The 20,992-nt window shown below is 43.6% G+C and overlaps 1 protein-coding gene across 2 annotated transcripts in view; it reads right to left on the bottom strand.

The window, feature by feature from the left end:
• LOC311149647 (nucleolar complex protein 2 homolog) overlaps nt 1-20,992 on the bottom strand; it is a 51,896-nt gene that overhangs the window by 23,947 nt on the left and 6,957 nt on the right. For both annotated transcript variants that reach the window (XM_084186843.1, XM_084186844.1), the window contains exons 11-13: nt 10,799-10,938; nt 10,098-10,209; nt 2,398-2,511 (exon numbers count right to left, since the gene is read on the bottom strand). In XM_084186843.1, coding sequence (XP_084042969.1) covers nt 2,398-2,511; nt 10,098-10,209; nt 10,799-10,938 — 366 coding nt within the window. The remainder of the gene's footprint in view (nt 1-2,397; nt 2,512-10,097; nt 10,210-10,798; nt 10,939-20,992) is intronic.

Here is a 20,992-nt window from a genome sequence, read left to right as displayed (position 1 = left end):
CTCTGGGCCAGTAACCGAAAGGTCACTGGTTCGAATACCCGAGCCGACAAGCTGAAACATCTGTTGATGTGCCCTTGAGCAAGACACTTAACCCTAACTTGCTCCAGGGGCGGCGTACTACTATGGCTGACCCAGTAAAACAGCATGTTTCACTGCATCTACCTGGTGTATATGACAATAAAAAAAACATGTATTTATTTTTTATTGTGGAATGCTTATATTTATCCTAGGTATAATATCACAAGCCCTGCATTCATTAGATTATTGCTGACTGTTTGAAATGCAGTGTATTTTACCTTTTGTTGTACAACAAAGCTTATTTAGAGATAAATATTGTGAATCACCCATAAGTGAGATCTTTAAAAATATATGATTTATAGGCCATGTCGCCCTACCCCACGTTAAGATAGCATTACCACCAGCTCATCCAAAAGACATGGTCCTCTTTTCCAAATGATTTGGCATGGGTCCGTCAACACGGCAGTTAGGCTATACATGGAATACAACACAGAGCGTATGACCGAATGTTCCATCCATTTGAATTCTATTATGGTAATAACACTCATTTCTGTGCTGTAGGCCAAACTAAGACCCATTGTCACAGTCTATTGTGGTAGTCGGTCACTCTCTACTTGATCTATTGGTCAGATAGGTGCTTGTTTATCCAGGTCTGGCAGTAGCAGGGTTGAGTCATGATACACTGACTGCACGGTAGAAGGAAATCGGTGGAGCCAACCCTAACGAGAGGAGTGCGAGGGATAATCCCAAAGGGCCTTGTGGCAATCCTCTTGGCAGAGACAACGAGCATTGCGACTTACGCCCGGGTAAGAGCCCCAGACATCCGCTTTCGCCCACTGCCCTTAATCCTCTTATCCACACACGGAGGGTAACACCCAGTGTCAGGGAAGAGTGTGAAAATAAATATTAGTTAGGGCCTGAGCCATGGAGCTCATCAGCTGCTCTTGTTGCCTTGTAAATGCCATCGTTATTATATTACACAGACAATAGGTTGAGTTGTGCACCATAATCTAATCTGGAATCTTTAGATATTTTTTTTTAATTTAAGGGAGGGTGGAATTGTGAGGAATTGTTTAACGGTCATATAAATTATTAATCAAATCTGACTGGATTTTCATGAGGAAGTCCAGAACAACTAATACAGTAAAAATATTAAACTAAACTATGTGACGATGCAGGACAACGAGAGCCATTTTCACACAACTCCCGCAGGTTGATCTTAAAAGGACATCCTCTCTCTCCCTGTAGACTTAGGCTACTCCAACAATAGACATCCTAAGATAGTTGCACATGCCCTCTAGACATGCTAAAATAGCTAGGGCTAAGAGAAATACCTGACCGATGATCTATCAGACTATCAATCCTTGTACAAAGGCACCAAGCCACACCATTGTAGGCACCACAATCTCGGCAACCATTATAAAACAGGTGCATCACCATAAGGTCTGCCAGAACAAGTCATAAAAATAACCCAGTTAAAGGAAAGTTGCACAGTAGAGCTGGGACAATAAACTGAAAATGACAGAAACCGACATTGCCTTCCTCTTACCAAAGCATTTTGCGTAAGTAGGTAATTTTCTGTGATTTTGCTACACAACGTTCCTGTAGATTGTTCTAAAACCATTATTTTGTCAACAGTAACAATGATGTTGATTCCTGCTATGAAAGTATCTGCCTGTCCCCGTTTCGCTGTCGGCTGCTGACTCACTCCCTCTCCCCACTGTGCGCACGGAGGAGGGAGAAATGCATTCTGAGAAGCACATGACCGTTGCTCAAAACGCAATTGCGGGAAAAATACAGTTTTCCAAGCAACTACTGTTGTTCTAGATACAGAGAGGAGAGTCACAGCTTTCTGTGATTTTTCCAGTTTATTAGATACACCACCACGCTCACAAAAAATGGTTTGCTCCTACAGACAGTGAGTCACGTGGCCGTGGCTTGCTATATAAAGCAGGCACACAGGCAATGAGGCCTTCACTTAATGTTCAATTGAACGTTAGAATGTGCAAAACGTGTGACCTAAGCGACTTTGAGCGCGGTATGATCGTCAGTGCCCGGCACACCAGTTCCACTATCTCAGAAACGGCCGGTCTCCTTGGCTTTTCACGCACAACAGTGTAGTGAATAATACAGCCTATAGGCCAATATGCACAGACGTATGCAAATTATCTGAAGAGCCCAAAATAAATCTGATCATTCTAGATCCTATTTTGACAGGTTGCACATCAAAATATCAATCATGCATTCCTTGGATATGTTAGATGAAACAGCTTACATTTTAAGGACAATTTAAGCTAGCAATACTTACCCAGTATATACACGTCTTCTCCTGTTGTAGACAAGCCTATTTAGTTAACATGCTAAACTAGCGGTACTCACCCTGTAGGCCTTCTCCTGCAGGTTGGTGTTGCTGAGCTTCAGGATAACATCAAATTTGATGGGCTTCACACTCATCCGGCCAGGCTTCTTGTTAAAGTCCACCTGATGGATGATCTAAAGGACACACAAAAGAACACAAAATGTGTGCCTTCAGAAGTCATGCTAAATTAGCAAAAACTTTACACACATTAGACAACGTTCAAAAACACCAGTGACAGTGCCTGCCCTCAAAAACACACAAGCCAGGAAGTCACCATCACTTGAAGTCGCTCAGGATAAGAGCGTCTGCTAAATGACTAAAATGTAATGTAAAATGTATGGGGCTTGTACAATGGAAAAATAATTTAGATTCCTGACGACAGACATTTTAAGAAATGATCAATGTAAATATATGGGCAAAAGTTAGACCGTAAAAAAGCATACCAGTAAAAACAACAACGCATCCAACACTACATGCTTGGTGGTTTTTGAGTGTGTGTGTGTGTGTCCCTGCTGATGTGTCCCTTTAGTAGCTGTGGCTTCTGCAAAAGCTACTGGGGATCCAAATAAACAAATGCCAATCATATTGTGCATGTACAGTGGGGGAAAAAAGTATTTAGTCAGCCACCAATTGTGCAAGTTCTCCCACTTAAAAAGATGAGGCCTGTAATTTTCATCATAGGTACACGTCAACTATGACAATCAAAATGAGAAAAAAAAATTCTCCAGAAAATCACATTGTAGGATTTTTAATGAATTTATTTGCAAATGATGGTGGAAAATAAGTATTTGGTCAATAACAAAAGTTTCTCAATACTTTGTTATATACCATTTGTTGGCAATGACACAGGTCAAATGTTTTCTGTAAGTCTTCACAAGGTTTTCACACACTGTTGCTGGTATTTTGGCCCATTCCTCCATGCAGATCTCCTCTAGAGCAGTGATGTTTTGGGGCTGTCGCTGGGCAACACAGACTTTCAACTCCCTCCAAAGATTTTCTATGGGGTTGAGATCTGGAGACTGGCTAGGCCACTCCAGGACCTTGAAATGCTTCTTACGAAGCCACTCCTTCGTTGCCCGGGCGGTGTGTTTGGGATCATTGTCATGCTGAAAGACCCAGCCACGTTTCATCTTCAATGCCCTTGCTGATGGAAGGAGGTTTTCACTCAAAATCTCACGATACATGGCCCCATTCATTCTTTCCTTTACACGGATCAGTCGTCCTGGTCCCTTTGCAGAAAAACAGCCCCAAAGCATGATGTTTCCACCCCCATGCTTCACAGTAGGTATGGTGTTCTTTGGATGCAACTCAGCATTCTTTGTCCTCCAAACACGACGAGTTGAGTTTTTACCAAAAAGTTCTATTTTGGTTTCATCTGACCATATGACATTCTCCCAATCCTCTTCTGGATCATCCAAATGCACTCTAGCAAACTTCAGACGGGCCTGGACATGTACTGGCTTAAGCAGGGGGACACGTCTGGCATTGCAGGATTTGAGTCTCTGGCTGCGTAGTGTGTTACTGATGGTAGGCTTTGTTACTTTGGTCCCAGCTCTCTGCAGGTCATTCACTAGGTCCCCCCGTGTGGTTCTGGGATTTTTGCTCACCGTTCTTGTTATCATTTTGACCCCACAGGGTGAGATCTTGCGTGGAGCCCCAGATCGAGGGAGATTATCAGTGGTCTTGTATGTCTTCCATTTCCTAATAATTGCTCCCACAGTTGATTTCTTCAAACCAAGCTGCTTACCTATTGCAGATTCAGTCTTCCCAGCCTGGTGCAGGTCTACAATTTTGTTTCTGGTGTCCTTTGACAGCTCTTTGGTCTTGGCCATAGTGGAGTTTGGAGTGTGACTGTTTGAGGTTGTGGACAGGTGTCTTTTATACTGATAACAAGTTCAAACAGGTGCCATTAATACAGGTAACGAGTGGAGGACAGAGGAGCCTCTTAAAGAAGAAGTTAGAGGTCTGTGAGAGCCAGAAATCTTGCTTGTTTGTAGGTGACCAAATACTTATTTTCCACCATAATTTGCAATAAGGCACAAGGGGGTGTGGTATATGGCCAATATACCACGGCTAATGGCTGTTCTTAAGCACGACGCAACGCAGAGTGCCTGGATACAGCCCTTAGCCTTGGTATATTGGCCATATACCACAAAACCCTGAGGTGCCTTATTGCTATTATAAGCTGGTTACCAACATTTACATTTTAATCATTTAGCAGACGCTCTTATCCAGAGCGACTTACAGTTAGTGAATACATCTTTTTTTTTTATACTGGCCCCCCATGGGAGTCGAACCCACAACCCTGACGTTGCAAACGCCATGCTCTATCAACTGAGCTACATCCCTGCCGGCCATTCCCTCCCCTACCCTGGACCAATTGTGCGCCACCCATGAGTCTCCCGGTCGCGGCCGGCTGCGACAGAGCCTGGATTCGAACCAGGATCTCTAGTGGCACAGTTAGCACTGCGATGCAGTGCCTTAGACCACTGCGCCACTCAGGAGTAACCATAATTAGAGTAGTAAATATAAATGTTTTGTCATATTCATGGTATACGGTCTGATCTATCACAGCTGTGAGCCAATCAGCATTCAGGGTTCGAACCACCCAGTTTATAATACTATTTATAAACTGGGATGTTCGAGCCATGAATGCTGATTAGCTGAAAGGTATTTAAGCTCTCCGTACACTACACTATAATTCCAAATGGTAGAACATAGAGTGAATCTTTCCACTTTGTCCTATTGAAGCACACTGGCTGATGGTGAATGATGATGTAGTATTTACAGCCACATCCATATATGATTTGGTTTTACCTTCCAACATAAATTGATGTCAAATGAATACATTTATGAGGTAAAAATATAGTACAGTGTACAGTGTTCCGCAGTTATCAAACTACAATAAATACGTTAACTAGACACTACATAATTTTGGTTCAGTAGTTATCAGTTTGGAGCAGATACTTAGATTGAATATGCATCCAAATTGAAAGAGTGATTTGGTGCAGTGAACAAGTGGTTGTGAATTTGTGTGCAGGAGCACTCATGGCCGGGTCTGTCTGTACAAACTTTGGATGTGGTGACGGTCTGCCCACTAGACACACACACAGAGAGAACACACTCCCACACACGAGTATGTGTGGTGTGCATGCACGTGTGTGTATGATGGTGTGGTCTATGTTATTGTATATGGAGTGTGTGTGTGTCTTCGTGATTGTTAGCCTCCTGCGGTAAGCTAGCATGAGAACGGCAGTATGTAGGCGACCGCTTGTTCGTGTGTGAACGGTTTGAACAGACCAATAAAGACCAGGCTGTGGTTTACACTCTGCTCCCAACTCAAGACATTTTTATGAGTACCACTTCAGCGACGGCACACTCGGCCCCACGATGCTGCATTTGCCTCAAATCATAGGCTAATGCACCTTTTTTAGCCTAATAATGATGTTGGCAGAAGACTGCCTAAGTAGGAATGGTAGGCTATAGACGGCTATGGGTACTTGGTAATTGGCTTCTCTTCAGTAGCTAACTAGAAATATGTTTGAATGTACAACCAGGGCACTCCCTATGATTTTCTGACAAGGTGGTGCTGATGTAGGCCTAAGGTTTGATAGGGGGGAGGTCCAGAGGGGTCAGTCCCCCCTCAGGAAGCATTTTTGAAAAACCTGTAACTGACATTCGCTGAAACCTAGACTCTTAAAGTATATCAAACATTGTAGCCAACACAGAAGTCTTGTGTTTGATCCTAAATGAAATTGAAGTGGTCTCAATGACACTTTCACATTTTTCTAGGTTACATTTTGGGGTAATGATTTTTCTAAATATGTGGATAGTCGATTGAAAATGTAAACGGGCTTCTTAATTTTGTTTGGGGAGAAAATTCAGAATAATTAAATTACTTGATGCAATGTAGTAGTCTAGTTTACTGTAGGCTATTTGTAATATGAAACAACTGAACTAGGCCTATAGGAGCTTGTTTCAGATCTCCATCCCTGACCTAATCAAACTAGGTCTGACTACTAGACTACGATTCATTCAACATGCCTTGTTGTCTGTCATTGGTGAACTATTATCACCTCATTAGCAGCCTATTGTTGATATGCAGCTAAATCAAGAAGACATATCAATAATTAATTAACATAGGCCTACTAATGTTTAACAGTCTAACATAACTTTCTGTGAAGGACGTATTAGCGGAACAGCTCGGCAGGTAGCTTAGTGGTTAAGAGTGTTGTGCCAGTAACCGAAAGGTCGCTGGTTCTAATACCCGAGCCGACTAGGTGAAAAATCTGTCGATGTGCCCTTGAGCAAGGCACTTAACCCTGATTACTCCTGTAAGTCGCTCTGGATAAGAGCGTCTGCTAAAATGACTAAAATGTAAAATGTATGTATGTTTCCATCCACACAGTGACGCGCACTGAACTACCACAACACCGCACGTTTCCTTGCTTGTCAATGCGCTCGTGCCTACTTACCGTTGCGGAGATCAAAGCATATGGAATGTGCTGTTTTACAGGGTCAGCTATTGTACGGCGCCCCTTTAGCAAATTAGGGTTAAGTGCTTTGCTCAAGGGCACAGCGACAGTTTTGTTACCTACTCGGCTTGGGGATTCGAACCAGCGACCTTTTGGTTACTGGCCCAACGCTCTTAACTGCTAGGCTACCTGCCGTGGTTAGCCTTAGCTAAGGAGCTAACTACAAAATAATAGTGGTTATGTGCTTGACTAACATATCATTATGGAAAATGTATTTGGCAAACAGTTCATTCTCCATTTTCCCCTTTTTCCTCACACATCAGTGGTATCAATGAATAAACTGGAGAGCTGCCATCCAGGTTGAGGGAGGTAAATAAGTAGTACTATGACTACTGGGGTGGGCCTGAGCAGAGAACTAGAGACAAAAACCACAATGTGCCTACTAGAAGCCTATTTTAGGGTAGTTTTTCATACCAGCGTACTTAGACCTCAAATTGCATGCATGGTATGCAAAATGCATGCAGGTTTACTAATGCACTCTCTGCAGACCACATCCTCTCTGCCTATGTCGCAGCCGGCCACCCCCCACCCACACACAAACAGGGGAGGACGAGGGGGGTGCTTTTCTGCTGCTCTAATTAAAAAACAGTAGCAGCGCACACCTCAGCCTCTTCTCTCTTTAACGAGGGGAACAGTTAAAAAAATTTATAAACAGGCAATGGGGTGCATCACAAATAAACAATGTGCGCTGTGAGGGGGTCTTGGAGTATGTGTGCTAGGGGGTGAATGGCTGCGCCGTAGACAGAGAGGATGTGGTCTGCAGAGCACGTTAGAAGCAGTGTAAAACCACAGCCTGGGCTTTATCGCTCTGGTCAGACCAACACACACCAGACCATCATGGTGACCACTCCCACAAGGCCAAGCTGTCACCTCCATACTACCGTTCTCATGTTAGCTTACCACAGGAGGCTAGCACTCACTAAGACACACATCACAGGGCTCGACATCAACACCCAAAAAAATTGTCAGACAAGAAGAATCGATCGAAGTTGTCCGAATGGACAAGTAAAAGTAAATACAAAAATCACACAAAATCAATTACTCCGATCAGAATTGGATCAGAGAGGTCAACATTGGAATAATATTACATCTATTTTCCATGTATATAAATAAAAAAGCCTAGATGTCGAAGTGTAGGTGTTATGCATATCAGCTACAGCTTAATGTCCAAACTGATGCTAACATGAGGGAGGCGCCAGAAAATGTAGCCAAACTTTCATGAGACTTTGAATTACATAAACATAAGCTAAACGACAGTCATGTTTGACAAATATAATGAAGAATAATTAACATTACCATCTAAAGGCTTGATTCTTTCGACATACTCGAGGCACGGTTCATTCAAATCAAATGGTCACAAGACCGGAGAGTGAAGGACAGTGCTTGTTGTGCACCGCACCTCACCCACCTCAAATCTGAGCAGAGGTGGTTAGCATCTTGAAAATATGTAACTTTAAAATGTAATTGTTTAAAACCTGGACGTTTTATGTCATTTAATGAAGCATGTCTTACTTCGCCAAATACGACCATAAAAATGTTGAGGGAATTATTTTATAAACACTTAATATGCCATTGAAACCAGCATTTCTGTTTTATTGGTTTTCAAATCAACGTTATTTTATTGTCCAGCAGCATATCGGCATAATCCTAGTCATATTAGTAATCCATGCATCTTCAGAGCTCCTCTTTCTTCATTGCTAACGGATATTTTCATCTCAGTCACATGAAACAGCTTGCGCGTGCAATGCGCTTTTGATAACAGTGTTCTCTCGCTAATTGCATTTTGGAACATTTGCACGTAGCCTACAGTCATGTGCACAATGTTGAGCTTATAATATTAAGAAATAAAACTTTGTCAACATTTTAAGCTAAACGGTCTGATCTGTTGCATCAGCCTCATTACTTTTTTTTTTTAATGTATGTGCAGTGGTTGTATGAATTTTGGATTTGTCGTCCCAGAACTGTCCCAGAGTGCGTTTTGAACCATAGACAAAAAAAATTATCATGCCAGGGACAACGGGACGCCCTTCATTTTGAGCTCTGGAGCAAATTATTTTATAAAAGACAGAAAAAGTATTTGGTTATAAATTGTAATGTTGCAATATTTTATAGGCTACCAAGGGTGGCCAACCTTAAAGGGGCAGTGTTGTATTTTGAGACAGGCTTGAATATGCAAAGAAGCCAATAGGCAGAGTGTAGCCTACATTTTTGTCTGATTCTCTATGGTAAAAAAGATGGTAATGCATTTTATTTTGTAAAGTGGTTGCTTGTATCATACAATGATGCAAAAATGGTGTTACATACAATTTCTTACTTTTGGACAAGTGAAAAAAATCTGTCCTACTTGTCCTAAGGACAAGTGGCAAAAAAAAGTTTGTCAAACCCTGCACCATATATAGAATCATATATAACACACACATCACACACACACACGGACATGCACACCACATATACTCACAAGCCAAACCCACACGCACACAGCCAAACATGTTGACAGTTTGTGACTTACCCTGATAACAAAAGGTGTCTAACGCGCACACACAACCCTCAGATGTACTTCCTCCCCCTCATCGTTCAGAGCCTATGCCGTTGTTAGCCGTTGAGACCACGCTAACTGCCTTGATACACTGGACTGTGTTTTCCACTGACACCTGAGAAAATGTTGCATCACTCCCACCCAAGTTGTTTGTTTCCATTGGTTTTGTTGCCCAAGGTTGTCCTCTTGTCATATTGCTCACATCTAATCAACCCCTTCAGATCAAGGCTACACAAGTGCTTAGGGCAGGGGTGGCCAACCCTCCTCATAGTGAGCTACTGGGTATGCAGGGTTTTGATTCGACCCTTTTGAAAGTTAACATACCATATTCAGCAAATCATGGTCCGGTAAGCATCTAACCAGTTCAAATTAGGTGTGATACCTAGACTAGGGTTGGAGCAAAATCCTTCAGGGCTCGTATTCACAAAGAATCTAAGAGTAGGAGTGCTGATCTAGGATCAGGTCCCTCCTGTCCATGTAATATTATTCATTATTAAGGAAAAAAGGCAAAACTGGTCCTAGATCAGCACTCCTACTGGGAGACGCTTTGTGAATACAGGCTTAGGAGGGTAGTGCTCTTGGGGGAAGGTTGGGCACCCTTAGCATAGGGGGTAGAGGAGAGATGGTGATGGGTGGATTTGGCTCTTACCTCCAGTAGGAAGGGCAGAACGGGCACAAAGGTGTGTGTGCTGCCAGAGAGGAGGGTGAGGGCACGCACACAGTGGATCCTCAGAGGGTAGTAGCGTGACGTGGGCACCAGCCTGCACAGCAAGACCGATACAGATTCAGTGGTTAACACTACCATCTGCTGGTGGAAGTGTGAAGTACAACTTGTTTTTAGGGCAGAGGTGGGCAATACATTTGGCTCAAATCAAATCAAATTGTATTTGCCACATGCGCCAAATACAACAGGTGTAGACATTACAGTGAAATGCTTACTTACAAGCCCTTAACCAACAATGCATTTTTTTTTTTTTTTTTTTTTTTAAGTGTTAAGTAAAAAAAATAAAAGCAAATAACTAAAGAGCAGCAGTAACATAAAAAAAAACGTAGGGAGGCTATATACAGGGGGGTACTGGTGCAGAGTCAATGTGCGGGGGCACTGGCTAGTCGAGGTAATATGTACGTGGGTAGAGTTAAAGTGACTATGCATAAATAATAGACAGAGTAGCAGCAGCGTAAAAGAGGGGGGTGGGGGTGGGGGGGCAGTGCAAATAGTCCAGGTAGCAATGATTAGCTGTTGAGGAGTCTCGAGGGCCACATCGAGATTAAGAAATTCTATAGCGGGCCAAACAATCATTTCTATGTGTGTGTGTGTGTGTGTGTGTGTGTGTGTGTGTGTGTACCCACTTGATGGTGCCCACTATGACCTGGCACAGTGGGTAGATGAGGGGCTGCAGGACGTCGCTAGGGTGCAGCGTGCTGAGCACACGACACCACAGGTACAGGCAGTGGACAAACTGCCAGTTATACACCGACTGGTACGTCTCCTACAGGGATCACACACAGACACCTTAAATTAGATCAAATTTAACATCAGCACTGATCTACATGCCATTCGTCGTTTGTAATAAAGAATATTGTAAACAAGCTTTTTGAGATTACTGGGACAAATCTTGAGAAAAGCAGCCGTCTAAAATAAAAGTGGAACCCTTGGCTCCTATGTTAGCATGTCACTTTGACCACGCAATAAAACATCTTTATAAATAACATTATTCCTATTATTATTACTAATATAATTATCTGCACTTCCTAGTGTTCTATATCATACCTCATAATCATTAATCTGTGTACTCTTACATCACACATAGTCCTTGGCTATGTTCTCCAAATGTTGGTATTTGATTAGGATCCCCATTAGCTGTTGCGAAAGCAGCAGCTACTCTTCCTGGGGTCCACACAAAACATGGCATAATACAGAACATTAATCAAAATGAAAAGCTCAAGGACATAACTACATACATTTAAGACGTCACATAAACTACATATATCAGTACATACACACAAAAGATCTAGGTCAAATAGGGGAGGTGTTGCCTTCTGTTTTTTGAAACCAGGTTTGCTTTTCACTTTAGCGATCTGAGATGGAAAGGAGTTCCATGCAATCATGGCTCTATAAAATACTGTAGTTTTTTGAATTTGTTCTGGATTTGGAGACTGTGAAAAGACCCCTGCTGGCATGTCTGGTGGGGTAGGTGTGTGTGTGTCAGCGCTGTGTGTAAGTTGAATATGAAAACAATTCAGAATTTAACACATTGTTTCTTATAAAAATAAGAAGCGATGCAGTCAATCTCTCCTATACTTTTAGCCAAGACAGACTGGCATGCATAGTATTGATATTAGCCCTTTGATTACAGTGAAGAGCAAGACGTGCCACTCTGTTCTAGGCCAGCTGCAGTTTTTCTAGGTCCTTCTGTGCAGCACCTGACCATATGACCGGGCAATCATCAAGATACTTTTGTATATATAGTGTATGTGGACACCCCTTCAAATTAGTGGTTTTCGGCTATTTCAGCCACACCTGTTGACCGGTGTATAAAATCGAGCACACCGCCATGCAATCTCCATAGACAAACATTGGCAGAAGAATGGCCTTACTGAAGAGCTCAGTGCCTTTCAACGTGGCACTGTCACAGGATGCCACCTTTCCAACAAGTCAGTTAGTCAAATGTATGCCCTGCTAGAGCTGCCACGGTCAACTGTAAGTGCTGTTATTGTGAAGTGGAAACGTCTAGGCACAACAACGGCTCAGCCGCGAAGTGGTAGGCCACACAAGCTCACAGAACGGGATCACCGAGTACTGAAGCGCGTAACATGTAAAAATCGTCTGTCCTCGGTTGCAACACTCACTACCGAGTTCAAAACTGCCTCTGGAAGCAACATCAGCACAAGAACTGTACGTTGGGAGCTTCATGAAATGGGTTTACGTGGCCAAGCAGCCACACAAGCCTAAGATCACCATGCGCAATGCCAAGCGTCGGCTAGAGTGGTGTAAAGCCCACCACTATTGGACTATGGAGCAGTGGAAACGCGTTCTCTGGAGTGATGAATCATGCTTCACCATCTGGCAGTCCGACGCATGAATCTGGGTTTGGCGGATGCCAGGAGAACGCTACCTGCATAGTGCCAACTGTAAAGTTTGGTGGAGGAGCAACAATGGTTTGGGGCTGTTTTTCATGGTTCGAGCTAGGCCCCTGAGTTCCAGTGAAGGTAAATCTTAACACTACAGCATACAATGACATTCTAGACGATTCTGTGCTTCCAACTTTGTGGCAACAGTTTGGGGAAGGCCCTTTCCTGTTTCAGCATGAAAACCCCTGTGCACAAAGTGAGGTCCATACATAAATGGTTTGTCGAGATCGATGTGGAAGAACTTGACTGGCATGCACAGAGCCCTGACCTCAACCCCATCGAACACCTTTGGGATGAATTGGATCGCCGACTGCAAGCCAGGCCTAATCGCCCAACATCAGTGCCCAACCTCACAAATGCTTTTGTGGCTGAATGGAAGCAAGTACCCGCAGCAATGTTCCAACATCTAGTGGAAAGGCTTCCTAGAAGAGTGGAGGCTGTTATATAGCAGCAAAGGATGAACTAACTCCATATTAACAGCCATGATATTGGAATGAAATGTTCGACAAGCAGGTTTCCACATACTTTTGGTCATGTAGTGTATGTTCCACTGATGCCACCTTTTCAAGTTCCCATGTATTGGTTCACCAAGACCAGTGTAAAAAGACATGGGGACTGAGCTCAGTAGATTGATTTAGCTCTGAAGAGGCATTGTATAGAATGGAGGGTGCTGTAGCTCTGCTGGTGTTGCTGTTCTCTCTGTCTGCAGCATGGGTTCAGGGAGAGAGTGCCAGGGTGAGAGAGAATGACATCACTCAACAGGGTCACAGTGAAGGGAGAGCGAGCAGGGAGAGTGATGTTGAACAGTTTACCAACCAGCCTGACATCTGGACTGAGCTGAAGGAGCTGAGAGACATGGTGGTGGAAGAGAGAGTGGAGCTGAGGAACATGGGGGTAGGACCAGGCAATATTGCCAAAATATCATACCACAATATTTTTGGATGATATTTGTGGTTTTTGAATAATAAAAGTTCTAAAACGTGCTTTATGAGTAGGGCATGGCCCTAGGGTGGCAATACATTCTAAGCATTTTTAATTAGGCTTTATCCATTGTGATTGTGTTATACTGTTCAATAAAGCTTCCACCAAAAGTTGTAATATAGTGGGCACTTTGAATACAGTGTTGTTTGACATGACAACTAATGAAAATGCCAGGGAGGGGTTTTTGTGACAGGGTAGGAACCAAAGTGTTGGTAAGTTTTTCCCAGTAGACCCTAATTAATGTTACATTAAATGTTTTCACTTAACTGTAGGTTTGACATAGCTAAAATACAAATCAGCACTGGTATCAGGCTGTATGGGACAGCTAGCTACGTTTGCGCTTACTAACTACATTTAGCTAGCGATTAGCATTAGCGGCTAACACAATTTATTTTAGCCACAACTTGCTGTTTGCAGACAGTAAAATACACGAACTAAGTGCGATTATAGAACGATTGTGGATTTATATTAAAGAATCAAAGTGGAAAGCAGCATCGTCACCAACATCTGCGGCATTGACCATGCAGACTGTCTCTGCGAGTGGTTGTTGTGACTCGTGGTAGCGCAAAAACTGACAGGAGGCGGGGCTTGGTGTGTGGAAGGAGAGAGACAACTCAAGTAGCAAACTATAAAAACTGACATTATTACACGCGGCGGAGTGGCGTAACACAATTAACAAACCAAACATTGAAATACTGTTATGTAAAGTAAAAACCCAAAACAGGTCGGTGCATCAATACCGGTTTATAATAAAATACGGTATATCGCCCAGACCTACATGGTGGCCTGAGTGACTGCCAGGTTGATGTTCTGACAGTGGAGCTGAGTGTCACTGAACTGCAGTTCCACAAGAACAAGGTGGAGGAACTGGAGACAGAACTCAGCTACAGTGATGCAGCTACATCTCATTTACTTACTACCGTTCAGTTTCAAGTTTTATTAGTCGTATGTACGGGATACGCATGGTATACAACATCCAACGAAATGCTTACCTCGCAGGTTCCTTCTCGACAATGCAACAATAAGAAATATTGAAAGATAATTCAAACATAAAATAAATGGCAGTAGAATAGAATAATACATTCTAGAATAAGTATAATACAGGAAGGCACAATTAATTGTCCAATATTTACACGTGTATTGGGGAAGGGTAAATTGCTCAGTATAATAAGAGTCTGGTAGCAGCAGCTGTTATGTGTGTGTAGCATGAATGGAATGTGTGTGTGTGTGTGTGTGTGTGTGCTAAGGCGCTGAGAATCAGAGCAGGTGGTCAGTCCAGTTAAAGTGTTCAGCAGTCTGATGGCTTGTAGATAGAAACTGTCTCTGAGCATCAGACCTCATTCTCCGATACCATATGCCCGACAGTAAGGGAGAGAACAGCTCGTGGCTGGGTTGTGTGGGGTCCTTGATGATGCTGCGTGCCTTCCTGAGGCACCTTTTTGAGTAGATGTCCTGGATGGGTGGGCGCACGGTCCCAGTGATGTACAGGGCCATCTTCACCACCCGCTGGGGGGGCCTTGCGGTCAGGGAGGGAGCAATTCCCGTACCAGGCCATGATGCAACCGGTCAGGATGCTCTCCTTGGTGCAGTGATAGTATTTGGAGAGGACCCAGGGTGAGAGACATGGGGCAGAGACGCTGTTGTGCCCTCTTGACAAGAGTGGTGGTGTTGTTGATCCATGACAAGTCCTCGGTGATGTGGACACAGAGGAACTTAAAACTAGGGACTTTTACTTTTGCTGTCCTGTTGATGTGGGTCGTGGCATGTTCCCCCTCTGCTTCCTGAAGTCAACAATCAACTCCTTTGTTTTACTGACTTTGAGGGAGAAGTTGTTGTCATGACACCACAATGCCAGTTCAATTACCTCCTCCCTATAGGCGGGCTCGTCATTGTTGGTGATCAGCCCTACAACCGTGGTGTCGTCAGCAAACTTGATGGAGTTGATGTCGTGCAAAGCCACACAGTCGTGGGTGAACAGGGAGTACAGCAGAGGACTGAGGACACACCAGGATCCAGTTGCAGAGGGTGGTGTCCAGTTCCAGGGCTCTGAGTTTGGTGTCGAGCTTGGAGGGAACAATAACTGTAGTCAATAAACAGCATTCTCACATAGGTGTTCCTCTTGTCCAGATGTGTTATGGCCGTGTGAATAGTGATGGAAATGGCATCTTCCGTGGATCTGTTGAAATGGTAGGCAAATTGGAGTGGGTCCAGTGTGCCTGTCATGCTGGCCTTCATGTGGGCCATGATGAGCCACTCGAAGCACTTCATAATGACCAAGTTGAGCACGACGGGGCGATAGTCATTTGGGCATGTCACCTTGTTTTTCTTGGGCACTGGGACGATGGTGGTCTCCTTAAAGCAGGTGGGGACTACAGCCTGGGAGAGGGACAGGTTGAAAATGTCAGAAGATGCCCGCCAGCCTCGGAGAGCGAAATCACCTGGAGTCTTCCTGGTGAGAACAGAGTCTTCCTGGATGGCTCGGTATTGTCTGCCTCAAAGCGAGCATAGCATGTGTTAAGCTTGTCTGGGAGGCTTCGGTGGGCACCGCACAGCTGGATTTGCCTTTGTAGTCTGTAGTCCTCACCACACACGACGCGAGTGAGTTGTCGAACATCAACAACACATGACATACAGAGATGAGCAAAATATACATCAAAATGTATCTTGTTACAAATTCAACATACTCTAAAGACCAATGTATCAAACACAGATACAAAATATTGTACTATAGTCAAGAAAACAGCAGCGAATTGAAATCATCAGTTTGTTTGTATTTCTTGACATGATATTCTAGCAATGAAGGCCAGAGTATTTTGGGTGATTTTTACTTAATATTTTATCCATTTGTCCTTTCCTTCCAGGCCAAGCAGCAGAACTGTCTTTCATTGGGGCCAGAGTGACAGACAGAGCCAGGTGGAGGAGCTGAAGAGAAACACAGTTATTGAAATCCTAGTAATCTAATCACTAACATTTTAACTAACTGTCATTTAATCACATATTATCATTGTAATCAGAGATGGGCAGTATTTCTGTTACATGTAATTTAAATATTTCAAAAACTTTCGAGACCTGTAATTTGTCATTTCAAAATAATTGTTTAAATAGCGGTTCACAACAATTTGGCCCCTTTCACCCTGCATTGGTATTTACATTTACATTTTAGTCATTTAGCAGACGCTCTTATCCAGAGCGACTTACAGTTAGTGAATGCATACATGTATTTTTATTTATTTATTTATTTTTCATACTGGCCCCCCCGTGGGAAACGAACCCACATCCCTGCCGGCCAAACCCTCCCCTACCTTGGACGACGCTGGACCAATTGTGCACCGCCCATGGGTCTCCCGGTCGCGGCCGGCTGCGACAGAGCCTGGACTCTAACCAGGATCTCTAGTGGCACAGCTAGCACTGCGATGCAGCGCCTTAGACCACTGCGCCACTGTGGTATCATAAGTTAGACGGCATTACGGTGTGATAAGAGTGTCTGCTAAATGACCAAAATGTAAATATAAAAATGAACACTTGCAAAGCATGATGGGTATTATTCTAATTAGCTCCGCCCCTGAAACAAAGGCAATAATACAGTGTGCTTTGCACTTTTTCAGTTTTACATTTTGGACATTTAGCAGAGACTCTTATCCAGAGTGACTTCAGGCGTCAGCATGCTTCGGCTAGCCGAATCCAGCGAGTGTGCTCGGATACTCCCTTAAAAGACCTTTGCTTGGCCTCCCGAGTGGTGCAGCGGTATAAGGCACTGCATCGCAGTGCTTGAGGAGTAACTACAGACCCGGGTTCAATCCCAGGCTGTGTCACAACCGGGAGTCCCATAGGGCGGCGCACAATTGGCCCCGCGTCATCTGGTTTAGGAAAGGGTTTGGCCGGGTTAGGGGAGGGTTTGGCCACAAGGAGCTTTAGCGACTCTTAGTGGCGGGCCGGGCGCCTGCAGGCTGAATTCGGTCGTCAGTTGAACAGTGTTTCCTCCGACACGTTGGTGCTTCCGGGTTAAGCGGGCGGGTGTTAAGAAGGTAATGTTTTGGAGAACGCATGACTCGACCCTTTTCCTAACAATCACCACAAATCTTTGTCACTTTCACTTAATTTCTACTCTTCCCACAAACCTGTTACTTGCAGCTGAAACAGGTGTTATGAGTTCTGTTCCGAGTGCATCTGCCCACCTGGGAGTTTCTCCTCCCCGGGAGCTGTGCGCAAAGGCTCGTGTGGAATCTTGGCTGCTGCCTGTTTCGGAGGACGCATGGCTCGATCTTCCCCGAGCCCGTTGGGGAGTTGCAGCGATGAGACAAGATCGAAATGGGATTGCAACTGGATGTCACGAAATTTGGGAGAAGGGGGTGGGGGTGTGGGGGGTAAAAAAAAAAAAAAAAAAAAAAAGGCCTTTACTTGAAAAACGAGAAAAACGCGGCAATAGTACTGTTTGTCCATTTTGAGATGCCGTAGCCAGTATACACTTCCTCAAAATAGTCAGAATTAATCTTAGACAAGTCAAGAAATTTCATAAATTCTTTTGTTTTTGCCGAAGAGTTCTTAGTCCCTCAATTTTACATCTAACTAAGATGTTTGGTGCAGTATTTTCCAATGAAAAATTTGCATGAAAACGAGTCATCTCTCATTGAATGACAGACTTTATTGAAGAATCTCTACTGTTGACCAATCACCAACGGAAGGGCGTAGACTTCGGCTCCGAGCTTTGGCTTGCATCCAGAAAAAATTGTGCCCAAAATGAAGTCCAAAACGAACAACGTCACAAAATGTCGACATAATATATGAACAAACTCTACCGAACTGTTTCGGTTGGGAAGCATGCGGACATATTTGCAACAATTTCAGTTCACATAAGGAAATCAGTCAATTGAAATAAATAAATTAGGCCCTAATCTATGGATTTCACATGACTGGGAATACAGATATGCATCTGTTGGTAGGGGTGTGGATCAGAAAACCAGTCAGTATCTGGTGTGACCACCTTTTGCCACATGCACCACGACATCTTGATCAAGCTGTTGATTGTGGCTTGTGGAATATTGTCCCACTCCTCTTAAATGGCTGTGCGAAGTTGTTGGATATTGGTGGGAACTGGAACACGCTGTCGTACACATCGAACCAGAGCATCCCAAACTTGCTCAATGGGTGACATGTCTGGTGAGTATGCAGGCCATGGAATAACTGGGACATTTTCAGCTTCCAGAAATTATGTACAGATCCTTGCAACATGGGGCTGTGCATTATCATGCTGAAACAGGAGGTGATGTTGGCAGATGAATGGCATGACAATGGGCGTCAGGATCTCGTCACGGTATCTCTGAGTATTCAAATTTCCATCGATAAAATGCAATTGTGTTTGTTGTCCGTAGCTTATGCCTGCCCATACAATAAACCCACCGCCACCATGGCGCACTCTGTTCACAACGTTGATATCAGCAAACCACTCGCCCACACAACACCATACCGGGATTCATCCAGCGTGCCAGTGGCCATCTGCCCACTGAAGTCGGTTACGGCCCCAAACTACAGTCAGGTCAAGACCCTGGTGAGGATGACGAGCACGCAGATGAGCTTTCCTGACACAGTTTCTGACAGTTTGTGCAGAAATTATTTGGTTGTGCAAACCCACAGCTCGTCTAAGACCATCCGGCAAGTGAAGAAGTCGGATGTGGAGGTCCTGGGCTGGTGTGGTTACATGTGGTCTGCGGTTGTGAGGCCGGTTGGACATACTGCCAAATTCTCCAAATTGGCTTATGGTAGAGAAATTAACATTCAATTATTTGGTAACAGCTCTGGTGGACATTCCTGCAGTCAGCATGCCAATTGCGCGCTCCCTCAAAACTTGAGACATCTGTGGCATTGTGTTGTGTGACAAAATTGCACATATTAGAGTGGCCTTTTATTGTACCCAGCACAAGGTGCACCTGTGTAATGATCATGCTGTTTAAATCAGCTTCTTGATATGCCACACCTGTCAGGTGGATGGATTATCTTGGCAAAGGAGAAATGCTCACTAACAGCAATGTAAACAAATTTGTGCACAAAATGTTTGCTTTTTGTGCGTAGGGCTGTTACGTTGACCGTATTACCGCCAGACCGGCGGTCAGGAGTCATGACCGCAGTCAAATTTCACGTGACCGTTTAGTCACGGTAACTAGTCTTCTCCAAGCTCTGATACTGCTGATGGTCATTACTAGCCTACCAAACTTGCTAACTGCCTGGTACTCAGCACTCTATTGTCCCTCTAATCACTGACATCAATGCAAATTAAATCAAAAATCTAATCAAACACTTCATGAGAGCCCATGAGCTCATGTTACGCAACATTTCTATAGGCTATGCAATTGCCTGAGAAAACAGTTGATGGCCTCTATTAAAAAGAGGATCCCATCAGCTTTCTATAGGCTAGGCCTACTATATTGATCAACTATCCTAATATTAAGCACATTGCTTCGCTTTACAACAGGAGTATAGCCTACATGACTGGCATGAAAATGAACCACGGAAAAACGTCCTCCATTCGCTATTTAAGTGCATAGATGTTGTCTATTTTTTACCCTGCCCCTGTTCCGACAGGTGCATGATAATGGTCCATTCTAAATCAAAACTAATTTCACACATATTATTTAGTATATGTAAAGACAACATTAAATTAAGAATAGTCTGATGGGTGACTATTAGCCTATCACTTGTGAATGATGCCCAGTGTGTGCAGTACGGCAAGAAACAGCGCAAGCCTTTTTTTTGCTACTTTTTCAAATCATAGTAGCACACCTCATGTAGCCTAGCCCATAGGCCTATATGTTTTGATAAGGTTTGTATCACAACTAAAAAGTGGCCAAATAACTTCTTAAAATTAAGCACATTCATCCGCTTTACAAACAGTGTAGAGCCTAACTGGCATACATAGGCGGCGCGCGAGTTTCAAGTTTGAGGAAGATCATTTTCACCATTGCAGTCACTTGAGAACAGTGTTTTCCTGCTAATTGATTTGAGCATTTGCACTTATAGCCTACTGCCGTGTATGCATTGCTGCGCTTATAATGTGAAGAAATAGCCTAATAGTTTATCAACATTTTAAACTAAACGTTCTGATCTGTTCCATCAGCCTCATTGCTTTTACAAGGTTTTTTTGATCCGAGTGGTTGTATTACTTCTGTCCCAGAGTATGTTTGGAATATTTATTTATTGCACAGAAGGACAAGTTGACCAATAGAACATGTCAACTTTTGTACTATTGGGCATAGTAGATTGACATAGGCTAGTGCGTTTGCTGGTCGTTAGGCTTACTCATCTTGTTGGCTGACGAAAAGTAGGCTAAATGTCGACAGTGCTTCTAACATCTTCAATATGTGCCTTGCAATTCGATAAGAGCGCGTCCCCGATGTGTCGGTCTTCACTTTTAGCCTACATGCCTGTGAGAAGGACCCG

Source organism: Coregonus lavaretus, assembly GCF_964263955.1.
Source record: "Coregonus lavaretus genome assembly, chromosome: 22".
Lineage (NCBI taxonomy): Eukaryota > Metazoa > Chordata > Actinopteri > Salmoniformes > Salmonidae > Coregonus > Coregonus lavaretus.
Note: the sequence above shows the minus strand (reverse complement) of the source record. Positions and strands in the feature narration are given on the sequence as shown.